General features: G+C 38.0%; 1 protein-coding gene across 1 annotated transcript; it reads left to right on the top strand.

Annotated features, from left to right (window-relative positions):
- Nucleotides 1–7608: 7608 nt before the first annotated feature.
- LOC135213135 (protein slit-like) lies at nucleotides 7609–15698 on the top strand. The gene is made up of 3 exons (XM_064247075.1): nucleotides 7609–8859; nucleotides 9719–9849; nucleotides 10075–15698. Exons 1-3 carry the CDS (start codon nucleotides 7614–7616, stop codon nucleotides 11212–11214), a joined length of 2517 nt encoding a protein of 838 aa, XP_064103145.1. The 5' UTR covers nucleotides 7609–7613; the 3' UTR covers nucleotides 11215–15698.
- Nucleotides 15699–17638: the final 1940 nt, after the last annotated feature.

Genomic DNA, 17638 nt, shown 5'->3' with positions numbered 1-17638 from the left:
CATACCTACCAGCTCAACCACCCTTTACCAACCCTGACCCCAGATTTACCATCATACCTACCAGCCCAACCACCCTTCTCCTCCATTGGCAGATTTAATCTGATTCCAGAAGTAGCATCACACCTCCCAGCCAAGCCACCCTTTACAATGGTGTCTCCCATCCCTACCCCCTCCCCTCCCCTCCCCCCTCTCAGCCCCTCCATCCCTTCCCACCACTCTCTCTCTCTCTCTCTCTCTCTCTATTTATATCCATTGGGTCTTAACCTTTCTGTGGATGCTATTTTTGGACGCCATTGAGTTAATGATGGAGAGATTTTCTTCAAAATTTTCTCTCGTAATTTATCTTTAGCTCTCATTGATGCGTTTATGGATTTGTTAATGGTTAGTTTATTTTATTCTCTCTCTCTTTATTGATCAAATAAAAGGGTTCCAAACTTATAGATCAGATAGAAAAAATAGGAATCAAGGGGGAACCGCAATATATGGGAAAGACAAAAAACAAGGAAAAATATATGAGAAATATAGTAACTCAGAATGTGAACTAATAGCGGTAGAATTTGAATCTGAAAAATTAATGAACATAGTAATATATAGACCTCCTAATACTAAAGAGTTTGACTTAATAATTGAAAAATTGGATGATATATGTAGAAATCACAAGGACTGGACTATTCTCCTATCTGGTGACTTCAACTTTCCTTTCGTAGAATGGAAAGAACGAATAGGAGATTGTGGATGTACTTATACATATAAAAAAGAGAGTAATAGTAGTGCAGAAGATAAGAGGCAATTCGAAAAGCTATTAGATATGCTACTAGAATACAACATTCAACAAATAAATCACCTGCCAACAAGAAAGGAAAATACTTTAGACCTAGTATTTGTGAACGAGGTGAATTATGTTAAAGAAATAATAGTTTATAATGCGAGTATTTCAGACCATAATGTCATAGAATTAACAGTTCATTCCAAAGCAAGTGAAAACAGAGATAAGCAAGAAATGAAAAAGTGGGAAGGATATGGAAAATACAACTTCTACAGTAAAAATATAAAATGGTCAGAAAATAAATGAAGAATTAAACAAAGATTGGATAACATTTTCGTAAGCGATGACATAAGAGTAAATACGGAGATATTATATAAAATATTAGAGAAAATAGTGGATAAATATATACCGAAGAAGAAAAGTAAACATCATTCATGCATACCAAGAGACAGAAGGATCTTGTTCCAGAAAATCAGAAAGTGGAAAAAAGGTCTTGCAAAAGAAAAAAATGCATGGAAAGTTATAGAACTAAAAAGTAAGATAGAAAATGCAGAACAAAAGATTATACAATCAAAAGAAAATGAAAAACGGGAATTGGAAGAAAAAACCCTATTAAATATCAAGCAAAAACCCCAAACTATTATACTCATATGCGAAGAAGATGAATAAAAGAAGAATAGAAAATAGGCCCTCTGAGAATTGAAGGGAGATTAACGAATGAAAAAAAGGAAATTTGCAACATACTGGCAGAACGATATAAGAGAGAATTCACCCCTAGAATAGATAATGAAGATAATGATATAGAAGTAAGGGACGAAAATAGTGAATATTTAGCTGACATAGAAATTAATGAAGCTGATATTGTGCAGGCAATTAATGAAATTAAAAATGGAGCTGCTGCAGGGCCTGATGGAATCCCTGCTATTTTGTTAAAGAAAGTAGTTCATTCTATCGCAAAGCCACTTGCAATATTATTAAGACAAAGTGTAGATACAGGCAAGATTTATGATGAGCACAAATTAGCATATATCACCCCTACTTTCAAAAGTGGATCAAGACTTGAGGCAAGTAATTATAGGCCTGTGAGTCTAACATCACATATTATGAAAGTGTATGAAAGGGTAATGAAGAAAAATATTATGAAACATTTAATAAAAAATAATTTGTTTAATATAGGACAACACGGTTTCGTACCCGGAAAAAGTACACAAACCCAACTGTTAGTCCACCGTGAGAACATATTCAAAAATATGAAAAGCGGAAATGAAACAGATGTGGTATATCTAGACTTTGCAAAAGCTTTTGACAAAGTAGACCATAATATATTAGCAAAGAAAATTAGAAAACACAATATCGTAGATAAAATAGGAAGATGGTTAAAAGAATTTTTACACAACAGAAAACAGATAGTTATTGCAAACGATGAGAAATCGGATGAAACCAAGGTAATATCCGGTGTGCCACAAGGTACGGTGTTAGCTGCAATACTGTTTGTTATTATGATTGAAGACATAGACAGTAATGTTAAGGATTCGGTAGTGAGTAGTTTCGCTGATGACACAAGAATAAGTAGAGAAATTACTTGTGATGAAGATAGGAACGCTCTACAAAGAGACCTTAACAAAGTATATGATTGGGCAGAGGAAAATAGGATGGTATTTAACTCTGATAAATTTGAATCAATAAATTTTGGAGACAGAGAAGGAAAGCTATATGCATATAGGGGACCTAATAATGAGACAATCACAAATAAGGAAGCAGTTAAAGACCTTGGTGTGATGATGAATAGGAACATGTTATGCAATGATCAAATAGCAATTCTTTTGGCAAAATGTAAAGCAAAAATGGGAATGTTGTTACGGCACTTCAAAACAAGAAAAGCTGAACACATGATTATGCTTTATAAAACATATGTTCGTAGTCCACTTGAATATTGCAATATGATATGGTACCCACACTATCAAAAGGATATTGTGACAAATAGAGAGTGTACAAAGGTCCTTTACAGCTAGAATAGAAGAAGTTAAGGACCTTGACTACTGGGAAAGACTACAATCATTAAAATTATATAGTCTAGAAAGGAGAAGAGAACGCTACATGATAATTCAGGCATGGAAACAGATAGAAGGAATAACAGAAAATATCATGGAACTAAAAATATCAGAAAGAGCAAGCAGAGGTAGATTAATAGTGCCCAAAACAATACCAGGAAAAATAAGGAAAGCACACAGGACATTAATCCACTACACACCAGCATCGATAATGCAGCGTCTATTCAATGCGTTGCCAGCTCATCTGAGGAATATATCAGGAGTGAGCGTAGATGTGTTTAAGAATAAGCTCGACAAATATCTAAACTGCATCCCAGACCATCCAAGATTGGAAGATGCAAAATATACCGGAAGATGTACTAGCAACTCTCTGGTAGACATTAGAGGTGCCTCACACTGAGGGACCTGGGGCAACCCGAACGAACTGTAAGGTCTGTAAGGTAAGGTTTGGTGGGATCATTTAACTTATGAGAGACTCTTCTTATGCATTATTTTTTGTTTCATTTTTTGCATTTATTTTATTTTTATCTTAACCAATTCTTGGAAGATATTAAATATTAACTAGTGTCAGAATACTTATTCGACTAATAATAATAATAATAATTCCTGTTTGGACTCTCTCTCTCTCTCTCTCACACACACACACACACCACTCAGTGATAAAGATCTCACGCGGTCGACAAGCGAACTTAATTGCGCAATGAATCAGTTTCCATTTTATTTTTGGTTCTTAAAAGCTTGAAAAAAAAATTATATATATACGCACGCCCAGACGCCCATGAAAATTTTTTTTTCTTAATTAAAAAAAACAACTCACGGGTCGTTTACGAGTTTTGGGGCGAAGAAAAACGAGTAAAAATGAAAGTAAAAATAAAGAGCAAAAACGTTGCTTTTATTAATGGACGTCAGTCGTGTTTGCAGACACTGTTCCGAGGTACGGTACGAAAAATTATAATCATTTCTCTTTCTATTTTTGCCTATTCATGTCTTTCTCTTTTTTTAAAAGCGTAAGATAATGATCTAGGTCCTCTCTTTTAAAAGAAGAAGAAGAGGAAGAAGAAGTAGTAGTAGAAGGAGGAGGAGGAGGAGGAGGAGGAGAAAGAGAAGAATAATTAATTAGATTTGCAGGTCCCGTCAGTCCCTCCCTCCCTTTACAAAGACACGCGTGAGTGAATCCGACACTACTTCAGCGTTTGGTGGCGCTGTGCTGTGTCGTCTTTTGACACCCTCCTCCTCCTCCCTCCCCCTTTCCCTTTATCCCTGCCCCTTCTCCCCCTCCCCCCCACCACCTCATTGCCCGCAAGTCTGATTGTTCGCTTAAGACATTCCGCTCCAGCTGCCATTACGCTGACCTTGAGATGAGAGCCATCTTTAAGGTACGAAAATGTCGGCGTCTTAATCATCATCATAGCATTGTCGTTTGTTGGTCCTTAATCTCGTAAGAAGGAGGAGGAGGGGGAGGAAGAGGAGGAGGAGGAGAAGCCAAAGGATCATATGACACAATACGGAAGGCGGAAGTGCATTGGGCAGCTGCAGCAGCAGTAGTAGTATTCATTAGGCCGATGCGTATAAGGTGCGAATTGGGTTCAGAATCTGGCCTTCTTCTCCAACTTTATTTTATTTTATTTTTTATACACAAGAAAAAACTTGACCGGTACTGTATGAGTTCGTCATGGTTTCCATGAGAGAGAGAGAGAGAGAGAGAGAGAGAGAGAGAGAGAGAGAGAGAGAGAGAGAGAGAGAGAGAGAGAGGGTCAGTATTCCGCATTAGACCGATAGCATACGGTGCGAGTTGGGTTCTGCTCCATTTTTTTTTTTTTTCTTTCATACGCGAGAAAAAAAGAAGTCAACCGGTACTGGATGGGTTTGCCAAGGTTTTCAATTTAAAAAAAAAAAAATTTGAGTAAATTTATGAGGAATGTCCATTAGATGAAATGAGAGTACGGGCGTATATGTATGATTAGGCCTAAGCACAAAAGTTACACATCATCACAAGAGCCTAATTAGACGCATGAAAAATAAAGAAACAGCGACGATCGCAGGTGGCAAAATCCACTCGAAATTGCGCCATTGAAAAGCGGTCACGCTCGGTCAAGAGGCGCACGACGACGCCATATAGAGAAAACGCGCCATTCGTCAGTCTATTGTTTACCCTCGAAGTCCTTCCGAAGGTGTCGCTGCTCCTTCTGCTGCTGCTGCTGCTGCTGCATCCTTTGAGCCGGGGGATTTGCTTGCTTGGCTTTGCCTCGTTAGGGATTAAAGGCAGCACTGCGTTGTTCTTTTTTATATGGCCATTCACTTTCAGATCCTTTTGTTCTTCTTTTTTACGATGATAGGTCGGATAAAATGGATGGATGGAGGGGATAAGTAGCGGTGAAGTGGGAGGAATGTTTTAGTGGGGAGGTTGGGGTGTGGGACGGCGGAGGTATGGAGGAGGGTCGTCCTGTGGTTTACTATGAAATTCGATTCGCATCCTATTTGCTTTTCTTCGCCCTTATATTTTACGATGGCTGGCTTCAAAGGTCATTAGGGCTTAATTTTATTTACAGCTGCGAACGCAAAGATTTATCGAAATGGCACTTATAATATATGGCCCTCCTCAGGCTAGTGAAAGAGAGAGAGTACCGTTCCTTTTGACACGAGATGGTTTATGCCTTCTTAGCTGTTATGTTAATGAACCTCTCGTAGAAGGCGCATCGAAGCAACAGTAGTATGCATAATTAGGTTCGTGTGATATGGGAAAAAGATAGGACTCTCTCTCTCTCTCTCTCTCTCTCTCTCTCTCCTGTTGCCAGGTTCCGTTGGAAGATGGTGGTTCTGTCATGTAATTATTGGAGGTTAAAAGGGGCTTCTGTTCCAAATTCGGTTGGACAGCCACCCCTGTCCCACACGAGAAAATGAATCAATATCTGCATTTTTATCTATATCAAAACAAAGCCCAAGGCTTTGGCCTACTCTACCATTTTTAAACGAGATGGTCTAGGCTTCAGTTGATAGTCAATATTTATTTCCCTGGTGCCTTGAGGATTTCAGGAAATTGTCATTGATCCTCTTCAAGTGTCACAGAGTTATCAGAAAACCAAACATAGCGAATGACATGAAAACAGTCTCCCTCTAGAACCACAATTCACCCGGAGTTGTAGACGTTTTTTAAACGTCTTTTAGCGTCGCATGAGACTAGGGCTGTAGGTATTAATAGGTCGATTTAAAGCTTACCTAGAGATTTGAGGTCAGACTCCGTGACATCATCCTTCAGTGACAGCATTGGAAAACCCGTGTTTTGACAGAGGGTACAAATTGAAAAGCCAAGTTTTCTCAAAGGGTACAAACACATTAGCCTAAGGAAAGATACTTCGGTGGTTTGCACTTCATTTTTCCTCTTGCCTTTTCATCAACATCACAGCGTCATTTGTAACCCCCTTTTTTTTTTTTTTTTAAACTTGTTTATGCATTGAACGCCCTAAGGCACTTGTTGTGGTGGGGGGGGGGGGGGGGGAGTATTGGGACAATCCCTGTTTATTGTTTTGGATACCCTGGCCGTTGCTTACCTACTTAAGGTGCGCTGTTTGGAAATACAGCACATTAGGAAGGCAATTATGTCCCCGTGATGAATAGGCCAGATTATCGTCGCCTTTTGGCCGGAGCCTCTTGAAATGCGCCGTCAGATATGTATATATGTTTGGACGAGGAGGCGTGTGTGGCTGACTGGCTGTCTGTGTCATTGTTATGTCTGACCTACATATCATGTCATCAGGAGGAATCTAGATTGATAGGGACAGGGATTTCTGTTGGGATTTTCAGTCTCTCTCTCTCTCTCTGTCTCAAGAGGACGCCAGCCTCTTTCTCCAATTCTTGTGTGACATATCTGACCTTCAGTCATTTTAAACTTTCTTTTTGATCCAATTTGATCCAAATTTTAGGGCAAATCTCAAATAGGGTGAACATTAGTAAACAGTGGAGGTAATGTACTTTCATTTCCAACTTTTTTTTTTTTTTTTTTATACAGGCTTCCTCATGTCAGGGAGATTTTTCTCGATTTGGACGAATACTTTTAGCAATTCTGAGTGGGTGTAGTCTCTTGATTCTGGGATTTAGGCCTTTTTATAAAGTGTTGCCGACTTCGTGATTTGTTCTGTATGATGCCAAGCGTGGTGAACTTGACCCTTTGAAATTTTTATTCCTTTTTTACGGCCGTTTGTAATTATACGAGTGACTACTGGATCTTTATCAACCGTATTTGTATACTTACTGTAAAATGGTGCAATCACTAGATTGTCAATTTTCATTCGTATGTTGTACAATTCCTAATCAGTTTCTGTCATGGCGTTGATGTCCTATGCACTTGCATTCTTGGTTTGTAATTTCATGCACTTGTCCAAGAGATACACAGTTTAACTATTTCTTATACACAATACGTACTTGTAAGATGGCAGTAGACCTTTATACCTTTACTCATTGGGATATTCTGCCATATGTGGAAATGTTTACCGATAATTCTTGTAATGGGTTTCTGTACTTTGATTACGTATAGTGTGTGCTTTAGAAACCATACATATTTTTTGGTTAGGTTACTAAACATTCATTATTACTTATTATCAAAAGATAAGTGTATTTTAAAAGCCATTTACATTTCATGGTCAAGGAACATTAATTTTATGCAAAGCTATGTGAAGTGTCACATTTTCAACAGTATGAACAAAGTTACAACACAATCGATTTTCAGCCACATTTCAGGTTACACAAACTGTATACATGTTAAGGGCCTATTTCTAATGAGCGTAATTTCTTCTTCCAGGATGGATGGGATACGCAGGGCCTTCACAGTGACTATTGGCATTGCAATATGGAGCACAGCATTAGCAGTGACGCCTCCTGTAGCTCAGTCCACTCCAAGCAATATAGTCATCCTTCCTTTTTCTACTCAGAGCTCAGTGAATTCTTCAGAGTCCATTTCTCCAACAACAGCTAGTATTTCCAATGCGACCATTGAGGAGACCGTTAACGAAGCGTGGGCCTGCCCTTACGTGAGCGAAGTCTCGGGGATATCCTGCACTTGCGACGTTCCCCACACTGTCCGATGCCGAGGCCAAGCGAGCCGCCCCGAGGATCTCTTGACGTTGACAAAGACTTTAAACTCTGAAGGTGTCGTTTCTCTTTTGGACTTGGCAGTTCATGGCCTCGGTGAAATTCCTGGGGGAGGTTTCGCAAACATGGAACTCTTGGGTCTCGTTGTGACCACAGCAGACTTGAAATCCATCACCTCTGAAGCTTTCAAAGGATTAGAGGAAAGCTTAGCAGCCCTAGGACTCCCCAACAACAAACTCAATTATGTTCCAGTCGATGCTCTCAAGAGATTAAAACAGCTACAGCGCCTGGACTTGAGTGACAATCTCATAGAGGAACTAAAGTCCAGGGCATTTCCAACTCTCTTACAGCTTCAAAACCTAAATCTTGCCGGTAATGGCCTTCAACTCCTCCATCCCGAGGCTTTCGTCCGCCTTCCGCGCTTGCAGTCTCTCAATTTAGCCAGAAATAAGTTGGATGCAGCTCAGCTTAACGAGAAAACACTGCGGGGTCTACACATGCTTGAACGTCTTTCACTACAGTCCAATTTACTGAAAGGTGCAATTACTCCAACCTTGATTACAGGTGCAAGAGGCCTGAAATCATTAGACTTATCAGACAATGCCCTGACGCGAGTGACTCGCTCTTCACTCTCGGCTTGCCCAGACCTTCGAGACTTGGATCTTTCTCACAACAGGATAGACGTCATTGAAGACCACGCATTCTCTAATCTGAAACAGCTGCAGAGGCTGAAGCTGTCGCACAATCGAGTCGTCGCCGTGTCCGGCTGGTCTCTGGCGCACATGCCCAAGCTGGTTCATCTTGGTCTTGCTGACAATGCATTGCGGGCTGTAACGGGCGACCTGTTGCATCAGTTGTCGAACTTGAACACTCTTGATCTGGCTGCCAATGATATCTCTCTACTGCAACCCCATGTTTTCAACTCGACTCCCGCACTTCAGCACTTAACGTTCACAGGTGAGTTTCAATTACGTACTGTACCTGTCAATTACTAACAGTTAAGTGATATTAATTTCATTGACATCGTTATTTACACAAACATTTTGTGCTAAAACTGAAAAATTTATTTGAATTTTAAGTGAAGGCTATGTAGTATATCAAAAGCCTTTAACAGATTTGAAGAGTGCAATTGTTATCTATTAATTTTATTTGCAACTATTAATAAGGTCTTTTTACATAAATAAATGTACAATAAAAATTTAATTAAGCTAAGAAAATCTGCTTTAAGAGATAACAATGCCATTAACTACGGTATATGAATATTTATCAGTGTACCGTAAAACATATGTTATACTGTTACTTATGCCTATCAGTATTTAGTAGTGAATGTTACCATATTTCTTGCCACAGCTTTCAGACATCATTTATCAAAGGACATAGAAAGAGAGTATAGTTGACATAAAAATAATAGGTATACGTATATATTATGACTAAAAGAATTCTCATGTTCTCTAGCATCCGAGGATGCATAGAGTCATTCCTCAAGAACCAAGCTATTTCACATCACTTCCCTCTGCCAGTTGTCCGCCTACCACCTTTCCTTGAACTCCCATGAATTAGCTCAGTGGTCTGGTTAATGCATTACGTATATATTATAATAATAATATAATATAGACTTCCACTGTCCTTAGTCTTGTTATTCAGCTGGGACCATCATCTCTCTATTTAAGCAAACGTTCAATTCTTGGACTACCATTTCTAATCAGGGATAAAGGCATCACTGATAGTACTGTTGCTTTATAAAAATAAATCATACCAGTTACTTGTCTTTCCTGTAAACTCAAAGCACTAATGACGTCTTCACGCTTATCCACAGACAATCCTCTGCACTGTGACTGCTCTCTCAGATGGTTTGTCCACTGGCTTAATCAGCATCCTTCACTGACTCCCGAAGAAAGGAACAGCGCTGTTTGTGCTACACCACCTGCCTTGGAAAATGCTCCTCTTGTAAGTATCCTTAAGCAGCCATTCTTTGATTACGAAATCTTTTGTAAGTACAGTACATGAATGTTGATATACCGTGATTTTTCTTTAGTGTTCACTTTAGTTTGATGTGTGGAACACATTATCTATTTGTTAATTGATCTTCAAGGATGCAAGTATGTGATAAATTTATAATCTGCCTCATAATAATTTTGCTGAATTAACACAATATCCTTTACTCTCTTACAGGTTGAGCTTAAAGACACCCAGCTGGTATGCTCTGAGGAAACCTCTCCTTATCACGACTACCACGATTATTATCATGACTATTACCATGATGATGCTATTGCCGAAGACATGTCTTCTGTAAGGGTCTCCGATGCAGAGATCAGTTTACAGGTGGCACACTGGGTTTACAAGAAGAATGCTCAGAATGTCATGGAAGACAAATCTGAAAAGGACCCCTTCTTCGGTGTAGAACTGGTATGGAGAGTTGATGATCGTGCTATACCTTACACGTGCGAGGGAGTGTTTGTATACGAAGTTTTACAGGGAAGACCTGAATCTCATCAGGTTTTGATGGAGAAAGTTGAGGCTAATTGCACATCCGATGGCAACCACGATCCTAATCATGTCTCTGTGGTTGTTCCTGGAGATGCGTTGGTACCCGGAGCTACTTATCGCTACTGCCTGATTCTGCTGGAGCGAGGAACGGGTGATCAAGAGGCATTTTTACCTGGGTGTTCTGAACCCCTGGTATTAGCAGAGGCACCTTTTACCATGATGAAGCACAAAATAGTCACCTCACATCCTCCAGAAGTGTTGAGCCTTACTGCCGGTGAAGTAGGCGGAGCTCTGGTAGTGCACACACGTGTTAATGGAGATGACCCTTGCACTTACACGTTGGCTATTGTCTCCGAACAGACAGTGGTAGCAACAAGACAGTTAAACTGCTCCGAAGCAAGACACGAGTTTACTTCTTTGGCAACAGGTGACTACATTATCTGCGCAGATCCCGACGTCCCTGGCTTCACACTAGATCTGTCAAATCTTCAGAATCACCTCATAGTGGCCGATAACGTAACTCGAGCCTTACACAGGACCTTTTCAGAATGCACTCCAGCGATAACACTCGCACCCGTCAAAGACAAAGGATTAGGTATGGGACCCCTGTTAACATTGTTATTCACCATACCTGGGCTTGCCTTGGTGGTCACATTGTATTTCATTGCACAGAAGGTCTGGAGAGGAGGTGGAGTGCCATGGAGATGGGACCCTCGAGCTCAGAAGTCTAGTAAATATTTCCTCTACACCGGAGAAATAGCCAATCCATCCTTGAGTCTCGATCCCCTACCTGAAGACACCCCCGAAACGACGACTCCTGTTTAGCCGTGCAACTGGTTTACACAAAGTTGACAATAAAGACACTTTGAGGTAGAAAAAATGAAATGCCCTGCTCTACACGAGATTCATATCTAGTCCAATTTTAGTCAAGTATTGTTGTTTAGAGATCCAGGTTACTCAAGTGACCGAGGTATTTTTTATCGTGTTGAGAATCGGGGAACCTTCAAAGTGCCAGAGAAGTTGCTGTTATATCTATGAGGATATTGAGTAGTTTTCTCTACTATAAAAAGAAGTAAAGAGAGACTTTATAGAAAGAAGTGTCAACTGAAAACCTTATCTTCAGTGATTCCTTTCAAAGATTCTGCATTAACATATGGACTGAAAAGATCACAGCTGGTGTTCAGAAAGGTTTTTTTTTTTTTTTTCCATGCATGTATGGAGAACTGTGATTTGTTTTGTGCCATATACTAATCTCAAATATTTCTAATTACTTGTGAATGAGATGAAGGTTCTTGAGAGGACCTTGAAAAAGTTGTTGTGTGGCCTCACAGAAGCCACATGGAGGACATTTGTGAACATGGAAAGGGTGCCATTAGAAATTACTGTACATATTCTCAGGCATTCTGAAAACCATGATGTTCTTGTAGGCTTTAATTTTGTGTTAGGTAAATGTCTAATGCTGTCATTCAGTGAGCTTTCCTTATGTGGTCTAGAGCTTTAAGAAAATATGTCCATTAATAAATGAACCTCAGATTATATATTTCTTAAATGTGTATTGTACTATTGGTGCAAGATATGTTATTAGAGTGCCCAGAATTTCAAAAACATGTTACAGGAATACAATTTCAATTGGATGAGAAAAGAATTTTGGAAGCAAGAAAGAGCCGTAAGGTATTGGAAGTGGTAGTCAGTCAGCAATTTTAGTTTCGAGAACTCTAATACTAATCAGTTATTAAACTATATATATAATTAACTGATGTATTCCAAAGGCCCTGATTAAACATTTTACTACACAATCGTCCCAAAGTATCCATTAAAAAATACGAAAGTGACTAACCAATTCAGCCGAGCCATTTTCAAATTCTGTCGCCCGAGCTTCTTAGCAGAACAGAACTGTAATCGTACCAACTTCCTGTATGTAAATAAGTAGCAAGCAGAACAATAATGCAGCCAAATTTCTGTACATAAGTAAAAGCTATCAGTTTAATGACACTGTGATGCCTTTCATCTACAGAGCTTATTTGATACATAAATGTATTACTATGTATCTATTGCCATCCAAAGTATATGTATTCTGTTAAAGAAAAGCACCATAAAACATCCACCACAAATATATTTTCTGCTCCTTTACTACACAGATTTCATATAGCATGAATGCATTGCACTCCAGAAGGCTTTTGTGAGACCCTGTTACATCATTTTTATGATATTTATCAATGATGTCCGAAATTGTAAAACTAAAAGTGTGGTATCTATTATTTATATTTTACTCTATTCATCACAGGTATGTAAATAACCAAGGTTGTGCAGTTTGTTTTCACCCCATTAAGCGAAATATTTCACAATAACTTTTTAGTAATAGATATCAGGTTTATTTAATTTGCTGCTAAAGTAAAATTTAAATGTTCATGTTTATCTTATACATAAGAAAAATTAATTTAATTCAAAAATGAATGTGGACAAGCAAAAAACAATTCAGGATTCAATGACTAAAGAGAAAACTTTATGTTGGTGGAAATATCACTGCGTTCCCTAGGTAATGATCTCATAACTACAGTCTACCTTAATCCGCTGTCCACAGTCGTTCACTATGGCATTCAATACCTCACTAAGCAGTCCACACTTCAGTCATTTAGGTACGATAGTGTAGAGTATAGAGTATCGTAGTCAACTCTACTCACTGCAAGAAAATATGACATATTCCACTTTATATAACTGCCCTGCTTCTCCTGTTTCTGTAAGTAAAGGAATATATTTTAGCGTTTTTATGGATAGCAAAGCATATGCAAATCATAATTATCAGGCTCATTCTTTTTTCACTCTTGCTACTCATTCTGATCCATTGTATTCAGTGTACAGCAACTTATTTCGTAGAGTTACTAGTTATCATTTTCGGAATCTGGAAAGTAGATTTTGTATAAATGTAAGTAAGCATTCAAAGTTTGGAATAATAATACTCACAGAGAAACTGCGCAAACACCAATGCAATGCCGTCATTTACATGTTTGTACGTTAGCACAGTAGTAATATTTGTATTTACATACACTTTTGTATTTTGATGTAACTACGTGGTCATGTAGCACTCATCCTTACTTTAAGCAAATGAAGCATCTGCAATACTGGTATTTATATGTATACCACTCACCACTGTATACCACATAGTCTTCATTCATAGTATAATAACTGACTGTATGATTTTGTTAACTGTCCTTCACAAATGATAATAGCATCTGTAGTTGAAACTTTTAAGTGTTACAGCACCATTTTTTTTTTTTTCTTTTTACAAAAACTTTGTGTGTGTCATGTTCGATGTCCAGCAACCTGTCCAAGTCAGCTTTACAACAAGCAGAAACATTTGAAGGTACACCAAAGTACAAATTTATTTCCGTGAAGTAAAGTGTTAAACTGTTTGGAATGAGGTGTTCATGAATTTCATCCATAAATGTCCTTGCCTTCACATGAAGTATAGTGGCTAGAGTTTTGATCGTTACATATATTGAACCAAACAAAAACTTCTTTCAGTTTTCTTCTGAATATTGAAAAAGAAACCCACAAAATCACTGTGTATAACGTGTTTACTTGTAAGTATTTACATTTTATTTTGCTCAACACTCGAGTACTTTCAGGCCCTAACTGTGGCCCATTTTCCAGAGATGTGTAGGTTGACCCAGGCTGACAACCTACACAGCTCTTGAAAATGGGCCACAGATAGGGCCTGAAAGTACTCAAGTGTTGAGCAAAATAAAATGTAAATACTTACAAGTAAACACGTTATACACAGTGATGTTGTGGGTTTCTTTTTCAATTACATATATTGTTGTACAGTGCTTATATATACTCAATAAAGTCCAAAAATGTATGGTACAGGTGAAGTGAGTCAGTACGGAAGTTTCTCGAGGAAGTTCAACTTAACAGTGACACAACAGTACAGTAATATTTCATTATATTAAAAGTTCTAAAAAAAGCAAAACAAAAGTCAATGTTTCATTATTGATTCTGACAGTGAATAATCACTGTGGTCCTGAAGCCAGTACTGAAAATAAATATTCTACAAAATCATTACTGATTCAGTAAAGAGATCGTTAGTAACTGAATTCAAACTGTGTTTTTATAAATTGAGCTTCCTCACGTAACTTCATGATTATCATTACTATTACAAGACTTCTGGTTCATTTTTAGGATATATGCTAGTCTCACATTTAAACCAGATGGGAAACCCCTTTGACCTTTACATTCAGTTTTAGATATTAAAAATGATTTTAAAAAAAAGAATAAATATAAATTACAGTATTTTGAAGTAAAATCAAATACCTGCTAGAAAGCTGATGGTACTGAATATTTCTAGTACCAAGTACAGCAAGAACTACATAGTACTCCCATCTGCGTAATAACAGAAACAAGCAATGCCACAGAGAGAGAGAAGGGGAGAACTTGCAAATGATGCAAACCACGTAATGAACTTTAACTGCAAAGCTTTAAAACAAGGTTTTTTATTCTGTACTTATGAAATAGAGAAATGTTCCCTATATATTTGCATTTTAATGATGTATTCTTAAGAATCTTATTAGTTTTGAAGTATAGCTTTATTTTTATGTTGTAATATGGAGTGTAAATAATTTATTTGTGTAGGTATTTAGAGCTATTATGTCTGTAAAGAACTTTTGTTTGTTGTGCTTTTAAATTGGATTTTTCAGATGGATATTTGAGTTGGAAAATTCAGATACTACTGTGGAATGTAAACCTTTATTGTATAAATTCCCCATGGAGCTGATAGACAACTGACAGTGAACAATTAACCAATTTGCAATTGTATTAAAAATAGTAAAATCTAATTTCAGAGAAATATGGTTTGCCAGAATCTGGTCTAGCTTGTCTGTAATTGGTTATATTTCTTCTATTGTATTGAGCAATGTTAATTAATCTGTTGGACAAAAAAAAAAAAAAGGTGAAAGAAAAGTATTATCAGATATGCTCTGAAATTACGTGGCATTTCAAAAATATGAAAAGAAGTAAGTATCTTCATCAGTAACAATAAAATTTCTGGATATTCAGCAAAGCCGCTTGTACATGTCAATGTAATGGAAAAGTTAATAAAATCAGTGGCTACTCTATCATCAATTACTTTTTACTAAGGGGAAGATTTAGTAGACAACTACATTATATTAGATTTCTCTGTCTATACACTTTTGTTTTAGTCAGTGACATGTGCCATTTTATGTATTGTTGAGTGTATATATACTATATGTATATGACTATCTTTGTAAATAGTGTGTACAGATTTTTTAACAAAAATAAAGGCTGTTAACAAATATGAATTTTGTTATCCTAAGTATGATAAGGTTGGTTTAGTGTACAGTTCTTGAAGAAGTCTTTTTTTGCACAAGCTGGAGGTGGTAGTTGAATATTGGTAAGGTAGTTAATTGGAGATAAGTACGGTAGTGAGTTAGGGAACCCTTACTCAACTGCCATAACCCAGCACTTTTCCCATTTGGCAACTGGTATACTGTAAGGGAGCACCCAGGGATGGGCCAACATCCCTGGCCCGGTGAACTCCCACTGAGACTGGATGACACTCCTCCACACTGGACAAACCACATGTCCACTTGATCAATGAATGAAGTTTGCAACAAACTCACTAACAACGAGAATGAGAAGAAACCCAGCCCTCCGTGAGTCAGAGAACATACAAAAGGCTATACAACTAATCAATATGCCACAAGAAGACTAAGAATAGCAGACGTCTATGAGGGAAGATCTCAATCAAGAGGGCATTCCTAAGGGCTTCACAGTGTCGAAGTCAGGCTGAGGAAGATGATAATCATATCCCACTACAAAGGCTTGTTACGCAGCGAACAACTCTGCTCAGCAAGAGAGGCCCATGATCAACTGGAAGACATGCCTCAAGGCAGAGCAATAAGGTCCAGGGACACCGAGAGGAACTTTACTTGAAGGTAGAAGACTAATTCCACGAGTAGTTCCAACTGTAGACACCCTTATCTACTAAACCAACCAGAGATAGTCTAAAAAGTAATCTCGGGTACCTCAACCAGAGAAGCTGGCAGATCTGGATACTGCTCCACATGGGCCAACAGAGTTGATCACACAGTATATAAGACTGGCAGATGGAAAGGTAAATATATCCAGACTGTTCCAGGGGTTGCCTGAAGGCATTTTCCAAGGCAGGCCAGAGGTCCAGAATGAAAAAACAGACCACTGGGAACTTTCTACATAACCATTTGGCTAACAGGTTGATTACAGGAGTTCCTCTACACTTGAGAAGTCTTTCCACTCAACCCTGAAGCACAAAAGATCTCCCACATGTGAGCCCCCACTCCTCAAAGTATTTGAAAACAGAATCATCCCCAGCACCCACCAGGAGTGACCTACTTTTCAAGCTCACAACAGTTTATTGCCAAAACTTAGTCATCTTACACATTTAAAAAAAATTTAGTAGTTAAAAATTACCTATGAAAATCAAGAAAATATTTTAAAATCACATTATCATATAAATATTTATTGACCAACATTTGAACACTACCACTGTAATGAAAAGCACATTATAAAGCTTACCTCGATCAGAACTCTTGGTAATACAACACTCCGAAGTCGCATATAACCAAAAAATTTGCAACCAGTCAAGAAAGGGCAAGTCTATTACAGGTAGTAAGGCTAAGTTCGAAGTTCATTTCCACTAACTGTAATTTATATGAAAAGCCTCAATACACTAATTCTCAACAAAATGTGGTCTAGTATAACAACAGTACTAAGTTCAGTTTTTATCATGACCCTCAGAAAGTTTAATCCAAAGTTTTACAGTAGGTACTCTATAGCAAGTGCTTTAAAGAAACTACACAGGGATACCACAAGAACTGTCAAGAGTAAATTTCAATTCAGGTCAATATAACTATAAAAATTATTAATTAAACAAAAATGCATAAGAAACATATTCTTAAAAAGACTGACTGATTTACTTTAGATCATCTAGTATCCATAGAAAGATAGGAGATACACGACATCAATGACACGAGATATCCAAAGATATAAAAACAAGGAACAATGAATTTAGGTCATGAGTTGCATGAGACAGACCTAATGACAGGAAGAATCTGCTTCTTTGAGCAGCAGGCAGTTCTTCACAAACTTCTTTGAACAGTGACCACCCTATCATTGACAGTAGAAGGTGACAAGTCTCTCCTGCCACACAATCTAGAAGGGTCAATTTTAGGTTCAGATTTACTCTATGTGCTGG

Source organism: Macrobrachium nipponense, chromosome 19 (genome assembly GCF_015104395.2).
Source record: "Macrobrachium nipponense isolate FS-2020 chromosome 19, ASM1510439v2, whole genome shotgun sequence".
Taxonomy (NCBI): Eukaryota; Metazoa; Arthropoda; class Malacostraca; order Decapoda; family Palaemonidae; genus Macrobrachium; species Macrobrachium nipponense.
This window is presented reverse-complemented; position numbering and strand designations above follow the sequence as displayed.